At 36.5% G+C, this 23,557-nt stretch overlaps 1 protein-coding gene across 1 annotated transcript in view; it reads right to left on the bottom strand.

The window, feature by feature from the left end:
• Nucleotides 1-23,557, bottom strand: part of GPC5 (glypican 5) — a gene marked incomplete at both ends in the record, with an annotated part of 757,873 nt that overhangs the window by 481,659 nt on the left and 252,657 nt on the right. The window contains one exon of the mRNA XM_082336071.1: nucleotides 8,548-8,668. Within this exon, the coding sequence (XP_082192197.1) occupies nucleotides 8,548-8,668 (121 nt within the window). The remainder of the gene's footprint in view (nucleotides 1-8,547; nucleotides 8,669-23,557) is intronic.

Raw genomic sequence — 23,557 nt, 5'->3', positions numbered from 1 at the left:
TGATTACAGGCTAAGTGGCATGGTTGCTGCTGCACATCAATTAATTCTCTAAATGGTAAGGCCAACAGCAAAAGTAATTCGCAATACTGCTCCCTAAACAATCCTCTGTTGAATGTATTCAGACAAGCCAGTTGTTAAACTGGCATTCACTCAAAATTAAGTGCATTTCCTATACCAGTGTTGTTCTTCCTCCTCACAAGACATCACAGAGGTTAAATACGTCATCCAATTAAAATATGAAATTAGGCATTGACAGCTTCCTCTCCCTTTAATACAATTGAAATAGACAATAAATTTAAGGAGGTTTTGCCTTTTTTTATAACACCGAAAAAGCACACATGCCCCAAAAAAATCCCAAGCCATTTCGGATGAGAGCTTCTCCCAAACTGGGAAGCTAGTTAAAAATCTGGCAATGTATCCAGTGTCATACATTATACAACATGTCACATCCATCTATACAACTAATGGGGTACTACCTCACTGCAAAAAGAAGGGATTTTCTATTCTCTAATGAAATTATAGAAGAAAGCAAAAATGTCCAGCCTTCACAGACTGATCCCTACTAACCCCCACCAAAGTTAATGGGAGGTTGAGTGAATACCATTGTGACTACGTCAGGGCCCTGAAGCCCTCTTGAATTCTCTAGTCTGTCCTATTATATAGCAATGTATATATTCCCTTCCTTTTCTAAATTGGGATTGGGAATTAAGAGCATCAGAAGCTCCTTTTCACTTTCAGAACTGCTACTCCTTCCACGGGTTAGGGGGAAAAAACCACTTGTTTTCGCTGAGATCTATAGCCAAAGTTACGGGAAGTTTGAAAGAAAATATTAAAAGATGAAATAAAAATCAATTTTTAAGAGAATCAAGGAGCATAAACGATCAACTATGAATAGGAAAAAAATAATTTCCTTTCCACAGTTTTGCAAATAGTAAAGTAGATCAGATTTTCTAAAGTAAGCATCACAAAATCTGTGCCCCAGATCATATTGTTTGCCATAGCTATAACTCTTCCAAAATCTCAAAACTCTCCTTCACTTAATATTGTACTTAAAAATGAGAAGATAGAACAATGTTCCTGTTTTGCTAAGAAACCCTAACACAAGCAGTTTTTACCAGCTATAGCAGCAAGCAATTTAGGTGCAAAATAGGCTTTTGTAGAGAGCATCTGCACCATAATGAATACTTCAGTTAGTGTCACTATCTACCTAAGTAGCTAGAAAAGGCTGTTTTGTTTTCTGTGCCACTGTTGTCTGCTCTAAATGGATAAGAATTGATAGTATCTCTCTGTTGCACCAACGTGTATGTTTTCTCACTGTGTACTGTGCAGTGCTTTATAAGTAACAGAAGAAAAAATAGCAAAAATACAAATGTTAGGGATTTAAATTTTTTTTTCATTTAGAGTTTTAAACAAATCTGAACCTTAAACTTAGTTCCAGAAAGCTCTATACAATGTACACTCTTTTCCTTTTGTTATTCACGTTAAGAGAAATCAAAAGCTTTTCATTTAAGCACAAATCCTATTTAAAAAGATACTACACAAAAATGAGGATCATTTGTGCTAAATGAATGGGACTGATTAACCTTTAATAACTTTGGTAAGCTAGTTAATGAAAAACAAACAAACAAACAAAAAAAACAGGAAGAAGCTTAACGGGTTTTTGTTTAATATACAGACAAAAAGGACTATGTGGCTGGTGACCTGTTCGTCTCAATTTACCCCCTCGGCATCCCAACACTGGGAGATACATGGGCTCAACTTCATGCCCTCCTAATCACTTTTACCTTCTCTGTCTTCCACCTGTAAACCATATGTAGGTTTGAGTTCACAAATAATTTTCCAGGACATACGGTCATCTCAGAATGTTCATATAACTTTTAGTATTTTGACTTACAAATACAGAAAGACCACCTTTGTGAACAACAAAAAGGGCATATACCTTCACTATCATCACAGAACTGTGAAGAAAACATTTTCACTCTCAAGAGAAACAAAAGCATCAGCAATCCTGGACTCTAATGTGTATTTCTGAGGTTGGAAGTTCAATTGTATTTTAAAAGGAGAAGGGTGAAACTCAGAAAATAATTTCCCATCTCATTTCTAGCTGTGTAATATCTTCACAGAAATTATGCCAATATCTTACATGCAATGGTAATACTCAAGTATTTAACTATCTTTCGCACCAGCTAGCAGTCAGATGGAGCTCAAGACCATACAGTGTGATAAGCCAGCTCTCCACCGATATGCCAAAAGACAGGAACAGCTCACACAACAAATATGATATAGCCTTCTTTGTCAGTTAGGAATATCCTGATACGACACGTCACTCTAATACTCTGCTATCATGCCTTGCCAAAGATGGAATTTGTCCAAGGGATTGATTTCAAAAAGACAGTAACATTGTATTAATTCCAGAAATAAAACAAAAGGAGCCAACACATCAAATATGAAAGGAAGATCCAACAAATCACTGAGGAAAAAATTAACATAACCAAGAGACTGCGCTATTCTGTACCTGCAGGATTGTTCTAACTTTAGACTAAACTAAAAAGTGAAAAAAGCAGTAAAAACGAAATCTAAAGCAAAATTAACATTAAGATATGCATTTGTAATATAAAAAACAAAACAAAACTTGTGAGGCAGTCTTTCCTATTGCAACAAAATGATAAATAGGCAGTTTTGGAGCAAACACAGCTGAAAGCAATTCTAACATCAGTGAATGTCAAATGGCTGTTGCACAAAGTGCATTGAAATTTTACTTCCCAGTTACCTCTGTGGGGTACCTGTTATTGAGCGGTGCAAAGTGTAGGATACAATATATCAACAAAAAAAACATTTAAGAAAAGAAAGGAAAAAAAAACATTTGAAAGTGAGTCTCCAAGAGCGTGTTACTGAAGAGTGTATCAAACTAAGGACCTAAATATCTCAGACTGTTAAATGCTGTACTCCTGAGAATTCACTCATTCCGTGAGAAAGAATTGCATTTCATTCATCAACAGAGTCATCCGAATGTATAATTCATTAAATTTATGCAGCAGTTTGAACTATTCTAAGAGGCAGAAGGATTTTAACTATTAGATGATTATCGTAACACTAAAGAAGGCACAAACTGATATCAGTGATCAAAGGGAAGCACAACTGCAAGTGCCACATCTTGCATATGAATAATTTAAAAACATGGTTCTTTATATGTGCAAATGAGGACTCAGGTAATGTATTCCATCACCATTTCCGATATGTACTTGAACAGATCTTACGAAAACATGTCTTATTTTACCCATGCTGTGGTACATTGATAAAAGCTTTAAAAAACACAGCTGGAAAGTTTAGTTGTTAGTATGACAAATTAGTGTCAAAACGAAAATCTCACCTCACTATTTTTGTAACCTTTTTGAGCTAGGTAAATGGGTAAATGATGGCATGATGAAACACAGTGCTTACCATGCCATAATAATGACCAGTAGTAAATGAAAAATTAGATTGTCACCTACATTTAATGTCTTATGAAGTAGTGGCCTCTATTCACTTAAAGGATGTGGGTAGTCACTTCCATTAATGACAGTTTTCAGCCCTTTGTGGAGGAAGTAAGTATTGTTTCACGTATATCAGCTAGCAGTCCAGTGGTACAGCAGTATAAGATGAGATCCCTCCCAAATAAGTTCAGGCACATCTTTTGCTGCACCTAGAAACAGAAAATCATTTATCCTAATAGAAGCATTTAAATTTCCAGTATAGTCAATAGAGTGGCAGGTGCCTCTGGAGATCTCCAGAGGGAGATTTGGTCTGTCTAATTTAGACAGACAGACATAGGGGTATTTTCTACTATGGCAGGATTTCCTAAAATTAGGAAGTCTTTATTTCACCTGTAAATACAAGCTCCAACTAACATCTATTATTTTCAAAAGCACTATCTTTTTGAGATTGTCTTCTGAAAGAAGAAATACATTGAAATGACCAAGGTCCAATCACCTGTAATCACAGCGCCAAAATATCATACTTACTTCATAACCTCAGTATTTGCACTTGCAGAAAAGACAAATGAATCGTGTTTTTAAATTATAGGGGAAGAAAGAAAAATAATTACCATTATTATTGCAACTGACTGCTTATCATGATTGCCTATTAGAGTGATAGTTGCAGATTGCAGTACATAAGAGAATGAAGAAGAGTCCATCATTTAAAACTTTCCAAAACACTAGTCTATAGAAGTAAGGATTTTTACAAAAGAAGGTGACTTTGTCAAGCCATTTTCAGTACTGACTGGTTCAGCAGAGTTCATGTTAGTTCCTCTAATTGCACTTTGTTGCTGTGAATATGAAACTGTGGAGACCAGAGCACAGATTATAGCAGTCAGGGTCCAGTGGAATCAAAAAGTTCTATTGATTTTTGGTAAATCTACTATTTACAGAAATAGAAGGAGTATTACTGTGAGCCTCTCACAAAAGGGAAGTGCCCAGAAACCACAGCCCACTGGGAAGAGATACTCTCCCTTACGCAACAAGTTCGGTTTCAGTGGTTTAAAGTTTTTAATAGGATAGAACCGAGAAGAGTTGTAGACACTTAGAACCAACAGAGTATGTTTAAGCATTGTATGTTTACATATTTTAAAGCTGATTTCTTTGCTTGAGATTTTTATGCACTTCTAATTCTACCTTGCAAGAAAACAGGAGATACTAAGAGATACTAGGAGACATCTGTTCTTTTCTGCATGCAGGGCAGAATGGTCTTTGATCTGTTTTCTTAAGTACACATTAAAGATAAGCAGGAAGGGATCTTTAAGATATCTGTTCTTCTTTTGGTACTTGATAATATTTAGTCATTTGTACAATAAATATGTACAGTCTGATTTTCTGAGAGCTCACTGGGCCCTCCCTTAAATGGGGTCTCCCTTTACATCTCAGAATATTCACTTCCTGCCGTCATCCTGGGATTCTTGAAAGTAAGGAGGGAAATTTAGTCGAATTGGTGAGAAAAGGGGTCATCTGCTTTGACGACAAAGAGGAAAGAACATGAAGTTTTCTACCAGAGTTTTTCTACCCTGGATTTACTAGAGACAATTACTTTTTCTGGTCTGGAAGGACAAAAGGTAATCAGGATATATTTCTCAATCTATCTGACCTAAATTATATATTCTAAATGCAAAACTGGTCATCCTCTTCAAATTAGTCCTTCTATAGTTTAATCATCTTTTTTTTTTAACCATTAGAAAAGAATAGATAATCATAAAATGAGATTTTTTTTTAAGAGGTCCCCAAATGTTTGTGTGTATCTTCATAAGTTCCTGGCTGTCTGAACTGTACCTAAGATCTCTGAAATAAAAATAGTCATTTCAGAGAAATTAAAAGCCAACCAAACAAAAAAAAATATCCTAAGCCCAGCTCAGATACCAGCAAAAGCAAAGGCTTCATTTTCAAGTGGACTTTAAGTTTGTTTATGGTGTGATGATCATGTGGTCCAACATAGCCTTTCAAAAAGCAGAAGGTAGCATTGTAAGAAGAGCCAGTGTATATGATAAATATTTCTCCTTAGAAAATGATACATTTCCAGTTTGTGTGTTCAAACTGACAACCTCTTGGAAAGGGCTCAGAATTTCACACAAGGGTGAAATCCTTCAGACCAGACACCTAACTGCAGGTGTCTACAATGTAGATGCTAACATGTGGGCAGTGTACCCAAACTCCTTTGGTATTGTGCAAGTCTAAAGAACTATTGTTCTTCATATCCTGAAGCATACATTTACATACGGCCAAATGAACAGCTCTCTAAGGTCCATGACTCTATCTACACATAAGGGAAGCTTAAATGCCTAAATGCAGGTGTCTGATTAAAAAACTGAATTCCACCCCTGCTGCAAACAAATGCCACAGGTTATCACTGATTAAATTACATTTCAGTGCATTTCACCATTTTCATTGTGAGAAGTGCCAGAAGCAAAGCTTCTGATTCTTTGTTGTGTATTGATATTTACAAAGTGGTAGAGACTATTCAGTCCTGAAGGCCTTGGTACCATGACAGGCTGTACAAGCAAAAGAAAATCAGGCTATACTTACCACTGATACACAGAGCTCTGACTGTGGTTGAGAAGGAAGGACCATATCCTATCATGACATCATGAGACAGAGTGAAATGCTACTTCAATATCCTGCATCTTGAAATGTTTAAAAGCTGATGTGAAAAGTCATATAAACCTGAATTACCACTCATTTCCTTTCTCCTAATACAGAAAGCAAATGGCTATATACAAAACACAACTAAATAACAAAAATGTACTTGTTTAGCAAGCAAGGTTACAGCAACATGGAATTTATATAAAAATATATATAGTTGCCTACATAGATAGCAAGTTATATATCACCCTGCCAATCTGTGTCACCTTAAATTTAAATTAAAGTATATAAACTTTTACAGATTTCAGGAATGATTAGTTCTGAAAAACAGGACAAATATGGGGTTTTTTTTACTAAATTAGCTATTTAAACTTTTGAAGTGCAGTAATACTGCTTGGATAGAGTGCTGGACTTAAGTATGACTGTCTATCTCTGAGGCAGCACCACAATCCATTAAGCTCCCCGTATCTAATCTGTCCATCATAAGCTTAGTAATTTTCATATCACATAGGACAAAAAGGTGATCTTTTGTATGTGAATCTCTAATTTACACTCCCCATCCTCCTTTCCCAAGCAGTAAATGGTAGAGAAGAAAGCTTTTTCTGCAGTTTCTTCAGCCCTTTTATCTGAGGAAAAGCAGTATATGTCAGGTCTCTAAGGAATTTGATGCTCTATTTTTCCCCTGACCCTATTTCCATGCTCAGAGCTGCAAGAAAGGAAACTATCCCATAGAAAGATAACATATTTGGAGGTTAGTAAGAGTTGCAGTATGTAAATTGTATGTCCTTCTCCCCAAGACCCACTCTAGTCTTTTGGGACAAGGGCAAATAAGCTCTTAAAATGAAATACCTTATAATGGAATTGTTCTATTCCACTCTTTTAGATCCTCACTCGAGGAGGAAACAACACAACTCCTAATCTCTAGAGGAAAACAACACAATAAGCTATACAGTGCAGATTTAATATCAAAGAAGGAGGGCACTCCTGATAGATGAAAGACCTTGAGACTTACCCAGTAAGATCTGCAATGCTTTGCTTTGCACAGTAATTTGTAGTTCTTAATTAAGTCATAGCATCTCTTTGGAGGGAAAATTGTATTCATTTTCTCACCATTGTAGTCACCATTTTAATAAAGAAAGAGAGACAAAAGAATGCTGAAGTTGGACGGCTACAAAAGATATTTCTTTTGAGGAAGAAGGAATAATGATTGCCTTTGAGCTTCAATCTGGATGCCACTTCTCCCAGAAAACAACCTTACTGATGGAAAAGAAATTTTCCTGTTGTTTTTGTTTTGTTTTGTTTTGTTTTTAATTTTTTTTTTTTTATTTCACCACTCTTTCCTTTGTTGTCAGAGAAGAGTTATTTTCACAAATAGAGAAATAAGAACCAAGAGAATTTGTCATGAAGCTATCAGTAATGTTAGAATGGCTTGCTTTTTCAACTCCAGAAACCATTTGGGAAACTGTATTTGAAAGCTGCCAAGATGGAAAAACAAAATTAAAGCAAGCCCTTAGATGAAACTAAATGAAATAGGCAAGGAAGAGCCGTCTAGTATCTCTAATGCTCATGTTTGGGGAATGAGGTAGAGAAGGGGAGTGGAGGCCATAAAGGTGTCAAGCTTGCATGCCCTCCCTAAGTAGCCTCTCCTTTTATCAGTGCAGATGAGAGGATACTAGGTTAGATGGGTCACTGACAAGAAATGCCAGTAGAACATTTCTTATCATTGAGTCTTCAGATCAGGGTGGAAACTTGTATTTTTAAACAGAAATACAGGGTTGTCAGCAAAATAACTGTTGGTTTCAATAGAATCAGGTTTTTGTCCTGTAGTTCTGGCTACCTCTGCACAGAGATACAGCATGTAACAAAAGAAAACTGTAATCCTTTAAATGTATTACAATACTATGATTGTGTAGAACCATATTGGAATTGACTGCCTTGCAAGCCTTAAATTTAGTAACTCACAGATATGTACATCAGCTAATGAACAAGAACTCTTTTAGCAAGCATGCTATTCTTGTTCAAACTTCCTATTTTTTCTATCTGGCATCTAAACAAAAAACCTCACAGCAAGACTAGTTAAGAAAGAACCTAGATTTAGTAAAGAGGGAAATTATGTTTAATTGGTTTTAAACCCAGTTATTATCTCTAAATTATACTGTTTGTGCTTCTGTACACTTACTGCACTGCTGACCTGTGGTACTCACAGGTACAAATGGCCCAGCTGCCAGAGTCTTACTTGCTACACTTATCTACCATATGTAAACCTTTTAACTAAATAATTTTTAATAATTAAAGTGAAACAGAGAGCATGTAGTGTTTTGGTGTTGACGTGCACTGAGCAGTAACTTGGATTAACAATTAACCTTTAATGTACAGTAAATTAATACTCTCACTACTAGAGTGATCTTTAGTACTATATCTATAGGTAAAAGCAGCTTACCTGAATAACATGTTTCAGCTTGTCAATAATTTGACTTATTACAGGATCTGTTCCCTTCACTTTTACTTCTGGATTTGCAGACTGAGCTTTGATTCCACTGCCAACCACACGATGAGTATAGCTAGTTTAATACACAAACACACACACAAAAATGGTTTAGTAAGTTATTCTACCCTCAGAGTGTCATCTTCTAGTTCATATTAAGTCTCACAGCACCAACATTCCACTTTATATGAGATGCATTAATTTTTTGCACATATTTTTCACAGAAAAGAAACACAGCATAATATAGTTACTATATTCCACAAAGTTGTATTATTTATTATAGCTTTAATTTTACTACAAACTTCAACAGGAAAAGAGTTATCTACATTTTTAAGCAAGAAACATTCAGCCCTATGAATGGGTTTTTTGTGTGTTCAAAGACAGTCTTCTATTTTGGTTTTGCTAAGTACAAACTAGACGGTGATTGCCTAAATGCATGACATTTCAGGTTTTTTTTAAAAATTCCAGATTCTACACACAGTGTATGTTCAGAACTACACCTGAAGTTTCCCAGTGTTTTTGTGAATGCACATGCAGATAGAGTATTTATTGCAGGACAGCAGCCAAATTGTGCACAAACTATTTAGCATTACATAACTGATATAAGTACAGAGTAGGCCAAAATTTACTTAATAGATAGGTATGTAAAAAAGAAGCAACAGAAGCCAGATGTATGCTCATTCAATAAAGAACTGCTGTAGTAAGTAGAACATTGTTTCTAATATATCAAAACTCAAAACACAGAGACTAAAATTAACCACCTAGCAGAATTCTGTGGCTTATTAAGATGCAATTTTTCATTCAACTTCCCATGTTATATGTAATACTCAAGTTATGCAAGAAAAACTGAATATCTACCTTCTCATTACAGACACTGTACATTATGCAAATACCCTCCATATGTTACATTTTGTCTGCATACTCTACAAGAGGATAGCTCTATATTTCTCTGCCTCAAAAATATTTTCCAGCTGTTACACTGTAAGAAAAAAGAAGGAAAGAACCCTATCAGGAATGGAGTAAAGAAAAGCCTAATTCCTGCCTATTAGATCTGCATATGAGCATAGACAACACAGCATATTCGAATTTTGTAGAATCTGTTTTATGAAAAACATCGCAGGTCCTCCTAGCTCTGCAGAAAACCTTCCATGTATGCTAAACAATAAACACTGTTCATTAACGCAAGGTTGCTACATTCTTAAGGAAGCGTACATGGACCAAGATACAATTCCTAAAATGACATTCGCCATGCTCATAGATATAAATTAACCCCGTCATACAAAATGAGTCTAAGTTTTCCATAGGTCCCAGTGAGCACAGTTTGCCTTCTATATGTGTGACAAAAATTAGTAGCTCCTTTACGTATTACAAGAAGATACTTTTTGGACTACAAGTTCTGCAAAATGCTTCAAAAGCGAACTAGTTCTGAGGTTCAGCAAAATTTTCCCTGACTTTTAAGGTATTAAGAGCCAGCAGTCTTTCATCGCTTAAGTCCTTTAAAGCATTTGATTTCACACAGTAAATACTAAAATTCTAGACCTACATACAGCTCTGCATGTGCTATTTAGGGAAAATGTACTCTCTTCTGCATGCAATCAAGTTCACTGGAAGCAGATATAATATAAAATTTAAATTCAATTACGTATCAAGATATCAAAGCAATGATCACCTAGGATTAGCCACAAGTTAAAGATTCCAGCTTTATTCTTTCTTCATTTGAGAAAATAGTCAGCTGTATCCAATATTCAGGACACAATGTATCAGCTAAAGGTAAATACTAAAAATAATAAGCTCATTACTAAAAGCCATTATGGAACCCTGTACTGATTCACTAGCCATACTATTAATTGGAACAGATGTTAATGATGCACAATCAGGACAGCAAGACTTAATGTACCTAATGTAGTTCACTGGAATATGGTAGTTGAAATGAGTTTAAAAAAATGTTCATAGCACTATTGAATATATTGAATATATGAATGGTTCATATTCTTCACAAAGTGGTATTTTGGTTTAGAGCAGACAGATTTTTGTGCTGTCTTGTAGTGATGGGGCAATTTGCCAGCTTGTAGTGATGGGGTAAATCTTTTTGTTGGGGTGTGTACAGAACCTGCAGCCTGCCTGCTAGACTTGGGGGAACATTTAACACAGCAATTTGACTAAGGTCAACAAATCTTCTGGTAGCTTCTAAGGATAAAGAAAAAAAAAAACAACCAAAATAAAAAAAACAACCAAAAAACATAAAAAACAAAACCCAAACAAACCTAAAAACCTTCTCCAAAGTCTTCCTCAAAAATCCTTCTTTCACAGTCGTTTTTCTAAATCAAAAGAGATAATTCAATATGGAATTCCTTCCTTCCTTCTCCTTTCCAGCTGAACAATACTGCACTCACCAGATGGACAACTGGTTTAACTCAACACACTGGTTTAATGCAACACAGCCATTTCTCTTCAAACTACAGCACTATAAAAAAGAATCTTAAAGGTTACAGCTACCCTTTCTATACAGTGCTCCCATTTTCTGTTTCACAGCATGCAAAACCGATGTTATCACTTTCTGTCACTCAGAATTCTTAATTAACACCTTTTTTCAAATGCTGCAAACCCAACTATTACACATTTGTCTGTGAACTGCATAACTATGTGAAAAAGAATACCCTTTCACTTTTTTAAATTCAATCGACAATATTCATTTCTCTAGCCATGCAGGAACAAATAAACCATACAGAAGTTGAGACTTGCCTAGGCTACAATTTTATTAAGTTAGCTCATCTGGGAATTATCTGGCAATGACTCATTCAAGGCTGGCCATCATTTCTTTTTCAGCTATTTCCACAATGAAATCAACAACCTTGCACAGCTGGTATTTACCATACAACTAACTCCTTTCTTTCATGTGAAGGAAAGTTTCTGGGAAAGTAACAGTCTTGTGAGTGGACCAGATATTAGGAGCTTCAATCGTGTTCCCCAGCCTCTTTAGAGTTGTCATCCTCTAAATTCCTTTTCAGCTGTGGTTCATAAGGAATAATTGGATTTACTTACCAGTAAAAAGTGTTAGTAATTAATTTGGTTCTCCCTCTCCCACGCCTAGTCATTTTGTTACAGTCATTCTTTTCATATTCTCTCAAAGGCAAAATACATATCTGCTCCCCAGGTAGAGGAGCTCTATTATCTAATATAAAAATTTCTTTCTAGGCAATGATTGATTCTGGCTGGACGTTATTCAAGGCTGGACGTTATTCAAGGAGGAAATCTCAAAGGCGCAGGAGCAGGCCATCCCCATGTGCCGCAAGTCGAGCAGGCGGGGGAGAAGACCGGCCTGGCTGAACAGAGAGCTTTGGTTAGAACTCAGGAAAAAAAGAAGAGCTTACCACCTTTGGAAGAAGGGGCAGGTGACTCAGGGGGATAACAAGGATGTTGTGAGGATATACAGGGAGAACATCAGAAAGGCGAAGGCGCAGCTGGAACTTAAACTGGCCACTGCCGTTAAAGACAACAACACGCCTTATAAAGCATCACATATGGAAAATAAAGAGGTAAACGACAAAAGATTCATTTGGATGGAACAAAAAGAATGCAATCCCATTTGGAAGAATGGTTTTCCCCAAATATATTGGGTTTGCATAGCAAGGTTTTGGTAGCAGGGTGGCTATAGGGGTGGCTTCTGTGAGAAGCTGCTAGAAGCTTCCCCTATGTCCAATAGAGCCAATGCCGGCCAGCTCCAAGATGGACCTGCTGCTGGCCAAAGCTGAGCCAATCAATCAGAGACATTGGCAGTGCCTCCGTGATAACATATTTAAGAAGGGGAAAAAAAAACCCTGCTGTGCAAAAGCAGCCAGGAGAGAGGGGTGAGAATATGTGAGAGGAACAACCCTGCAGGAACCCAGGTCAGTGAAGAAGGAGGGGGAGGAGGTGCTCCAGGCACCAGAGCAGAGATTCCCCTGCAGCCTGTGGTGAAGACCATGGTGAGGCAGGCTGTCCCCCTGCAGCCCATGGAGGTTAACTGTGGAGCAGATATCCATCTGCAGCCCATGGGGGACCCCATGCCGGAGCAGGTGGATGCACTCAAAGGATGCTGTGACCCTGTGGAGGTCCCAGGCTGGAGCAGTCTGTTCCTGAAGGACTGCACCCCGTGGAAAGGACACAGGGAAAGGACCCACGCTGGAGGAATTCATGAAGAACTGCAGCCTGTGGGAAGGACCCACGTTGAAGAAGTTTGTGGAGGACTGTGTCCCAAGAGTGGGACCCCACACTAGAGCACAGGAAGAGAGTGAGGAGGAAGGAGCAGCAGAGACAACGTGTGATGAACTGACCACAATCCCCATTCCCCGTTGCTCTGCGCCACTTGGCAGGAGGAGGTAGAGAAGCCAGGAGTGAAGTTGAGCCTGGGAAGAAGGGAGGGGTGGGGAGCAGCTGCTTTAAGATTTGGTTTTATTTCTTATTATCCTACTCTGATTTGATTGGTAATAAATTAAATTAATTCCCCAAGTCGGGTCTGTTTTGCCTGTGACAGTAACTGCTGAACGATCTCCCTGTCCTTATCTTGACCCATGAGCTTTTTGTCATATTTTTCTCTCCTTTGTCCAGCTGAGGAGGTGGAGTGATAGACTGGCTTGGTGAGTAGCTGACATCCAGTCAGGGTCAACTCACCATACCAAATTTAACTAATTTGACAATACTGTCTTCACTTCACAGCATAAATGTTGAACAACACTTTTCATGTGATGTTGCATTGCTACATAATGGTGGTCTCAGTATAGAACCCCCAAATGTGAATACACTCAACATACTGAAGTAAATGAATGCATATGTTTGCATTTTTTCCTGTTATTGGAAATCCTAACCCATATTAAATTTGCTTTCACTGCAAGGTGATCTGGTTTTGATCAATTGACATTAAAAACTGTCATTTAACTTTGACTCTTTTGTAATTACAGTCTCTGACAAGTCACAAGGCAAGATGAAAACCCTTTTTCTTTCTTCAGGTGTATAATGAGGCATTGACAAAGCCTTGTGAAGTATTGTTTTATTGATTCTTATCATAAAAGTAAGATTATGGAAGTCAACTTCTTTTTGTTTAATCTGCTCTTTTGCTGCCTGAAATTATATCTTTTCCATACAAAAATTGTAACCTCACTTATATGTTGTTGTTTTATTTTCCACATATCATTGTGTTTAATTAACAAATGTCTGTAACTCTAACATCTTCAAGCATTCAAATATGGAATAAATGATCTGTCAGAATTAAATGGGCTATTGGGAATCTGAGCATGGTACACAAAAATTCATCCCTGTAGACTTTCATTTACTTGCAAAACATGTTTCCCTTTAATTGGGGGAAAAATATAAAAATTTCAGACTTTTGGTTTGATAGACTTCATTCATTACAAAGTTTTAATACAGCATTAATTACTTCCTGTTTCTTTTACTTCTAATGTACAAGTAATGGAAAAAATATTTTAAGGTTCCCCACAGAGGTAGCCTGGCTTGAGCAAGTGTTGCTCAGATTTGAATCCTGGGGAAAAAAAGATGACGAATTTCTTGCTAGAGAAGTAATAGACCCGCCATCTGTGCTCATTTCTGTGCAGGCATGGTAATGTATCACATCACTTTAATAGGCAGACTTGGTCCCCAAGTACTATTCATTTTCATCAACACTAGGAAAAAAAAGCAAGCACCAATATATTTGTATTCTATAAACATGTTTTAAAGTGATGAATAAGAAGGTGCCCATTTTCTGAGCTCAATATATGAATATTCATATGTTTCCTATTACTCTCTATTGTATCTATGAATACAGCTGATGGGGTTTACATTTGATTGTATCAATATCTCTGTTAAAAGAGAAGATCATGCTCTATTGACTATCACTGATTTCTTGGTACATGGAGCTGGAAAAGCTATTAGAAGTAATGAATATATTAATTCTCATAAGAATCAGCCATTTTGGAGGACATGGTGCTTAAGGCAGATCTGTATGTCTATATCTCTCCAACACAAATAATCTGTATTATATTGTGAAGACAACAAATACTGATACATCATGTTTACTGTCAAAAACCGATCGTGATTTTCCATTCCTTCACACTAGCTTTGTGGAGTAACATCAGCATAGAATAGGTAAAATAGAGTAAGAAGTCAATGCTAAAAATGGGCCTGAGCCATAAAGTTTTGATCTAGATCCAAAGTCCAGAGTTAAACTCCCAGTGCTAGTAGTGTTTTCTTCAGACTTGTTGCTTTTTAAATTTGCTGCTACTTATCTCTGCTATTACTTCAGTATGAAGAGCCCACAAATTCTTGGTTAGTAACAGATTAGTTTCAAGTAAAGTCAACCTTATTTAGGGCAGCCTTTCATACAGCTAATAAAGGACTCTTAAGAAACTGATTATCTAACTACAAAAAGAAGAAACATATGAATTATGGAAATAAACAGGGAAAATTCTGAGTTGAAAAAACCTATTTCAAATTTCAAATAGAAATTCCTGCAATTTGTGAAGTGGAACAGATGTACATTAGAACTAGATGTGCATTAGAACCAGAACTCAAGCAGAAACAGAAATACATTAAAGTTCAGAGCTTCACCCAGACTAATATTTTTAAATAGTACAATCATTTCAGTTGAATCTCATTGTAACTAACAGTTAAAATGCCTACATGTTGCCTGGGGAACCATGTAGAGCTGGACAATTGGATCTACTAGGAACAGGCACTTCTGAGCTTGCTAAGTGTTTCAAGAGCCTAGCCTAAGCTTGAAAGTCAACAGTTTTGACAGGTGGTAAGGATGGGCATGATCCAAACCTGCAGTGTGGAGAGCCCATTGTGCAACACAGGCCCTGGAGATATCCTCAACATCCATTCCCAGATACTCATTCTGGAATTCTGGACTCTTTTTTCCAATCTGTGACTTTTTTTAGTTGGTTGGATAGGTCTGTTTTGCACAGTTACAACCTGAAGTTAAACACTGAAGAAAGAAGCAGGGCTTTCTAATGTGGTTGTAGAGGCACAACAGCGTGGCTTCTGGGTCACAGGAGCCCTGCCACTTAAGAACATAAGTAAAAGGAGGTCACACACCTCATAGACTTACAGTGAGCCTGAGGGACATACAGAAAGTGCAATAATTCACTAGAGATGGAAAGCTGATACATCAGTAAAGGGAAATTAGGAGGGAGATACAGTTAAGATACACTTGTTTCTAATAATGTGACATAAAGTACCTCAGTGTCATGATTTATGAAGAGCAGCATTTTAACAGATGTTAAAAAAAAACAAAGAAAAACTAACCAATGGTTAAATAGAAATCTTGTGGGTTTCCCTCTCCAACATAATAAGAACTTGTGACATAGTGACATAAATGTTTTTAGTGCCAAGAAAAAGATGGCATAGTCACAGATAAGCACAGATGAGGTCTCAGGCATAGTTTGACACTTCCTAGAATTTGCACCAGTAGGACCCTCTCAACTGTGGAAAAGCTGCATCTTTTGAATACAGGAAGATTTTAAACTGCTAAACAACTTCCAAATGTTGACAAAACCCCCCCGATATTGTTAGATCAAAATAATAGGTATTATCTAGTCATGGTAATGAGGCCCAAGATCCTTAAATAACCATGAAGAATATTCACAACAGTCAAACGTCTAAAGAAACTAATTTTGACTCAGGTTCAAAGGTAAGGTGCATTTTTTATGCACAATTTTTAGACATAAAGTTTTTTTTCCCCCCAGGACTGTCTTATTATGCTAATTGCCTGTAGGTTTGACAGGATTCAAATCCACAGGGCAAACCTGCAGAACATCATCCCCCCAAAAATGAGTAATATTCTTCAGGCAGTTCCAAAATCTGGGAACTGCTGTCTCTGAAATCTATGTGTCTCTCGCTATGATTTCATAGCTGTGTAGAGTCTGAACGAGGGTCTAGCACGCATGATCTTCTTTGTCTAGTTGTTCTATTTCCATGCCTTTCATATTCCTGGTTACAGAGGAGCCCAGCTTCAACAGGAGGAAGAGAAGACGCTACGGTTTTTAGAAAACTTTTCCACTAAGCAATCATTACCAATGACAGGTTTGCAGGGGAACTCACACCACCAAACACCATGGTTTCATATTTTCTTTTTAGTGAAAATGATCCCTTTAAACAAAAATGAATGAACTCAGGACCACTACAGACTTGCAGTTTCTTTTCATTACAGATCAGACTGTCAGGAAACTTGGGAAGTCTCTATGTACATTTCTGGAAAATTATGTTTCTGCATGTACTGGGAATTTCTGCAGACAAAAATGTAGTCACGGGTCAAGATAGTCACCTCCTTCAGGTACGGGGAAAAAAATTAACATCAGTTATGGTTTGTAATAATAAAATTCCTTTTTTTATATATGTAAGCTTGAAACACTGCACAGACAAGCAGGTTAGAACCGCACTCTTCATGATAATGCCGAAAAAAAGTGAAAGAGGGACTAACTTTGCCTTTAATGTTTTCAGACTCACTAGGCATAGGTAAAGGACATCAAGCAAGCAAATCCAGAAAAAGAACTGAGGATACTGAGTAGGATTCATACTTGCTGCTTCTTCCACTGCTTGGAAGAAGTAATGTTGAGCTTCTTTTAGGCACTTGGACCATGTTCCAAGTGGGAGATTAAAGTAACGAAAGCTGTATTATCACAGTGAATGCTATTCTCCAGAATAACCCTAAGCATCTTGGCAGCCAAGTCTCTCCTAAGAAAACTTTAGCAAGTTCAGCTGTTTGCCCCATCCTGATGTCTCTCTGCCACCTGCTATCATCACCTTCTACCACTGCCACCTTGGGCTTTTCAGTGCTTGGACCCATTGACTTTATCAAGAGCTACTCAGGAATCTCTAATTTGCCAAGTTGCAGGATCATGGTATTGAGACAACCGCTGCTGTTGTGAAGGGCTTAATCACTAGGGTGCATTGCCTTACCTCTGAAATACTCGTTTATCAGGTAGTCACACTGCTGTAGGAGGTTCAGGTGGTTCATAGCTGCTGCAGAGACACTGCCTGACAAAACTTATTCTTTTCATCATTTTGTGGCAATAGGAATTGCACCTTCATTTGCAATATTTCATCTCAAAGTGAAGTCTTAACTGATAGCATCACAGTAATCTCCATGAGAGCAAGCAGACAACAACCACTAACTCCTTATCTGGTAACAATAGAGATGGTTCTTCATTGGTTTAGTTTTCTGCATTTGAAGCTAATTTGGTGTAAATGAATCAATGCTGATTTTCATCAGCTGACTGTTTGAAGTAAGCACTGAAATCCCAGGGAAATAGTTTGAAACTAGGTGTTTACTTCCTGTTGGCTCTTTGGGAAGCTCCAAACAGAGAGAATATAATATACAATTGACCAAATAACTTAATTTTTTAAATAATCTATTTATTTACTGTATTTGCTCTTCTGTATTTGTCTCCTTTAACTGGCATTGATACAGTAACCAAGATGCAATTTTTCAATATGCTCCTCCTTCACAAACTTGGTTTTTTTGTTTTCATGTTCTAGTTTGGAAAAGTGGGCATTCAGGTACTGGCATTGCTAAGGGACTTGTTTTGTTCAGCTTCTCACATTAATTGAATTCTAAATTACTTTGCAGCTTAGGCTGCTGGCACTTACCAGTTACAGGCAAGCACCTGTACTTGTATAGTCTCACTGTGTTTAAGAAGGGTAAGATAGCACAGTGTGCCCACTACATTTTGGTTTATTTCAAACTGGGGATATGATTTTTAATAACTCCTTCTCAGCTTGCTTGCTTTATGATTGTTGATAATTGCTGTTTTACACCTGCTATTGCTATCATCTTCATCACTGTTGGACGTTTCAAAATTCTGGGTAACTGTTAATTGAGAAATTAACAACTACCTGAATACTAGTAAAAAGTAAACATGTGCAGCAACAAATGATTAAGAGTGTTCAGGGGTGCAAATTTTAATTAACAAAGCTGAACAAATCAAAGAATCATTGCAACCATAAAAGATGCTTGGAGCTTGGACAGGTGCGTTGGCTGTTTTTGTCTAGTCTTACATAATTTTTTTAAGAGTAGATATTGCAAAGTTAGCCTCAGAAAACTCATCAAAAATATTTTACATCTAGTTTTCAGAGATAGTATTTGTAGCAATTCTAGGATAGATTCCATTTCTCCTAGACATTTTCAATACATTTTAATTGATCAACATTCCTTTTAAAAGAAAATGTCTTTGAATTTTTCAATTAGAATTTATTTTTAGATCTGTAATTTGGTATATATTTGAAAAAAGCAAAAAACTGATTGCATATACACTTGTCAAATTTACAGAAAATATTAAGTGTGGAAAACAACTGAGTAAAAGTTGTGTTATTTGTGCTTCAAACCAAAATATGTTCCTGTAATCATTTAGGCTAAAACATGTCTAATAAAAGATATGTATTTAATTTTTCACCATTGAGCAGACCTGCCTTGTTAAAGGAAAAAATAGCAGGTCAGCCTTTGGGCTTTTCTGCACTTGAAAACTAAGTGACATGTCTTTGGAATACTCCTTTTTAAATAGATATTTCATTAAAAACTTGCTTATTTTGAACTAGGTTCACAGGAACAAGACAAAACACACTGAGGTATGTAATAAATTAACTATTACAGAGCCTTGCAGAATATGTCTTTTAATGAGTTTCCAAGTGTGACCTAGACCTTTGTTATTTTGTACAGCACAAAATCTATCATCTAAATAATTTCCATTACGTTCTAATCCTACAATCTCTTTTTTAAAGCTCAAAAAACCCCCAACAACCCTTCATGATCTTAATTTAAACACCAAAATTTTTGAGAGGATTTTATATATAGTGGTTGGAAGCCAGTTCATCATAGATTTGATGTTAGCTGTGTCTTCCAAAAATAAGTTCTTATAAGCAAGACAAGGTGCTAATGGAATAACTAGGTGTCCTGAAGGCTTTATTAGGCAGACAGGTCTCCCTCTGGACACTTCCAAAAGCACCAACTTCTCTTCAGTTGCTATGTATGGAACCTGTATTTAGAAGGATTGTTTTACTAAGCATCTGAAATTCAGTACAGGATGTGTGTCTGTTAAGTAACATCATCCTTTTTGCAAAGAATGCAACTTCTACTGAAGTGAAAACTACTAAAGCTAAATATTCTTCTTCAGAAGAAATGCAATAATCTACACACTGAAAATTCATGTTTTGAAGCTTTCTTCCAGCACAGTAACTAAATTCTGATCATACTTAAAATTGATCAGTAGCACAGTTGTGACAGTTTTGAAATACACCAAATTTGTCTGGAACTGCATTAACTCATTAAGGTAATCTATTTCAAGCTAAGGTTATGAAAATGTTTTTAAAATACTATCTTTTCCTGCTGATTTTCCTTCTTCCTTTTCTTGGACATCATCTGAATGAAATAGTCCACATCAACTCAAAGAATTCTAGAACAATTCTGCCCAAATATTATGAAAGCATAAATACCTTTCCCTATAACAGCTGTTCTTTCCTACTGTAAAAAAAATTTCTGTATCATGTTATCAATGTCAGAGAATTTTGTTTGGTTTTGCTTCAAAATTTAATCTTTGCAATGTTTCAAAAGTTCAAGAACTTCTGAAGAATACTTACTTGAGAGATACCATGGAAATTAGTCTTCTTGTCAATTAATGGTAACCACTGTAATAGTTATCTATGTGTACATATCTCAGCAGTATGTTGCTAAATTCCAGACAGAGACACTATTCTTATGTGTGATGCAAAATGAATGCCACAAAGAGCAAGACAGAACACCTCAGACAACAGCTTTGCTCTGTCAAACAGAAACTTAAACTCTGTTGAGCATCACACACTAGTGGGGGGAATTCCTCACTCCAACAATGTCCAAATTCTCCACAGAGGCAAAAGAAAAAGCATCTGAGAGGGAGCTACTATCAATCTGTAATGCACCTTAACAAATAAATGTGTTCTAGTAATTGCAAGCTCTGCCGAAAAGGACTGAAGGTGAGCTTTGAGACAGATATTTCACTTAAACTAGGTGCCTTGGGTAACTCAATTTTAAAAAATTGAGAAAATAAATTCTTATTACAGTAGAAAATAACTAAATAGCAGACATATGTAAGTGCACTAAATCTAGATAAATAAGGACAGCAACATCTTCTTCTTCTAGTATTCTTGAAATATTCTTAAAACCTTAACAATTCTATTGTACCTTCATTTAATGGAGCAACGAAATGAGAGATATTAATTATCGTAAACAAGCACATAAATGTTTATAGCAGATAGATGGCAAAAGAAAAGGAATTATCTTGGAAAAACAATTCAAGCAACTTGGAAACACAAAGCTGTCAAGCCTTATTAGTCTAAAATTGAGAAACCTGCTCCCCCTATAGGACACTAAAATATCTCTGGTTGGACATGGCAAAAGGGTCACGTAACTATGGCATTATTCAGGACACCAAACCTTGGAGACAGGAGTCTGACATTTCATATTTTTTCCAACGTAATCCTTCAGTGCACAAACCAAAGTATCCTCTAGATACTTGGAATGTACCTGATAATTTGGGGGCTTATACCTGACACAATGCTGGCACAGTCAGTATTTACCTCACAGCCACATGGAGACTACGCCACTACAAATCATGTCAAGGGTGCACTCTCACAATCCATTCTTTGTTATTGAGTTGTTTGTTTTTTCTGGGGTAATTTATGGAAAATTAGCACAAAATGACGGTTAAGTTATGGTGAAGGACTATCAAGGAGATAATAAACCTGAATATTATTATCGATAAAAGAAAAGAAGGTCATTCAGCAAATAAAGGTCAAATGAAGGAATCAACCTAAGTTGCTGTGAAATGCCAAGAATGAAATGCTATTTCAGCAAATTCACTGACATGAGCCACTCGATAGATCTGTTCCTGTTTATTCTAAACAGTGAAATTCCCTGTGGTGATGAAGCTGCTTTTTACTGGCCCTCTCTGTCACCAGAGTACACTCAGAGTTAGCAAAAGATTGGTGGATTAGCAATAAATCAATATAAGTGACCAATCTGTTTCTGTGGCTTTGGATTCATTATATCATCGCAATTTATCTAAATGTGCATGAATGACGATGCTGCAAACTAGGAATCGATGACATGTATCAAACATGCAATGCTTTTCATCTTAAATGTTTTATGACTCCTATGTGCTTAATATTTATTGTGTGGGGTGGTGTTTATTTTCTTTTCTTTTGTTTTGTTTTCACAAATAAAATGCTTTCATCCAATCTGTTCCTGTTTTCAATACTGTAAAATCCTACAGAATAGAACATTATCTTGAGGAGATACAGGGTGTAATTCTCTCTTCATTCAAACCAATTTTACACTTATGCAAGCATGCTTACTTCATGCACATCTGTGTGGGAGGAAAATCAGTCCCCAGCTGTATTACTATACAATTTGGATTGTTTTCATTTTTATACAAAAGATATCAGGCATTTTACTGAAAAAGAGTTTTCTCACCAAGTGGAAGTTTGTTCAACAACTAATCCATAACTGTTTTCTTATTTCACAGCTTTATTTTTTACAGCACCTTTGCTGGATGCATGTGTATTACCTGATTTGCAATACCTGCGTTGCCTCTTCTCCAAGTGCAGTGAATAGCTCATGTGAAGAACAAATACAGAGTTATGGATCAGAAGCTCTACAGCATGCTGTATTTTATTAAATATTATTCTATTAAATAATAGAAACAAGCATTACCGCATAATGCCAGTTACGTGCTAGTGTTACTTAATCTTTATGGGAAATAAAGCACTTTCTAGAATGCCATATTTTATCAACTACAGTTGAGTAAAGGTTCCACTCTGTACTGGTCCTTAACTAGCCTTATACCAAAGATATATATGGTTGCATTAACCTTTGACACATCTCACCCTCCATGGGAGGCATGATGGGTAATTTTTAAAGTATTTCAGGACAAGTCACAAAGAATATGGGCTTTAAATAAAGTCATATTCATAGACAGTGGCATATGCACGAAGACCTCCAATTTCAGAAGCCCCTTGTAGCAGAGTAATCAACTGAAGTGTCTAGAGAATGCTGAAGGATTGTCTGTGAAGCCACTAGGAAGGTATTTGAACTGGCCTATTAAGACATGTATTCTTCATTTCAAATTTTGTTAGACAAAATCATATCAGTACCACAAAAGCATATTTCAGATGCACATTCTTAATATCAGACAGAATAAAAATCATGTAAACACTATATACAAAGCACATCATGGTACAGGGGACATAAGAAGGGATAAAAGCACGTTTGAGAACATTTCAGTGTTTTCTGAAACATTTCAGCCCAATTGTTCTTGCATGCATGTATGATGTAGCACCATCAAGGCCAGGTTGGATTTGGCTTTGAGCAACCTGGTCTAGTGGAAGGTGGCCCTGACCATGGCGGGGGGGTTGGAACTAGATGATCTTTAAGGTCCCTTCCAACCCAAACCATTCTATGATCTTTTAATGTTTCTTTAAAAAGATGAACTCATTCTTTACCCTTTGTGGGTACAACCAATAAATATATGAGCTAAGAAGGCCTTCATAGCTAATATTAAATTCTTTAAAGTTAGGTATTGTATTGGAGGCTTAAAAGCTTTAATAAACTTTTGGGTTTTCCTTTCTTCCCAGCCACCCATTTTTGTGTCTTCTTTTTACAAATTTCATTTATCACATTGAATTATTGCTTTCTTTCAGATATAAATGAGTGGATGTAAATGCATTTATTTTCTGTTCAGTGGATAAATGTTCATGGGACAACAGCAGTAAAAGTATTTTTTACAGAAGGATAGAGAAGATCATATTTCCAAGTCCTAATAAAAATAATTGGTTTGGTTTTATTGTCACATGAATCTCCGTAATTGTTCTTTGGTTTGCTCTGTTGTAACAAAATTACAATGAAAATATGGCAGTGACTCAGTTTCACCTTCTTCTTCCCATTCACCCAAATCTTAATAAA

Source organism: Platalea leucorodia (assembly GCF_965183815.1).
Source record: "Platalea leucorodia genome assembly, chromosome: 2".
Lineage (NCBI taxonomy): Eukaryota > Metazoa > Chordata > Aves > Pelecaniformes > Threskiornithidae > Platalea > Platalea leucorodia.
The sequence above is the reverse complement of the archived record's forward strand: the minus strand, read 5'-3'. Positions and strand labels throughout refer to the sequence as shown.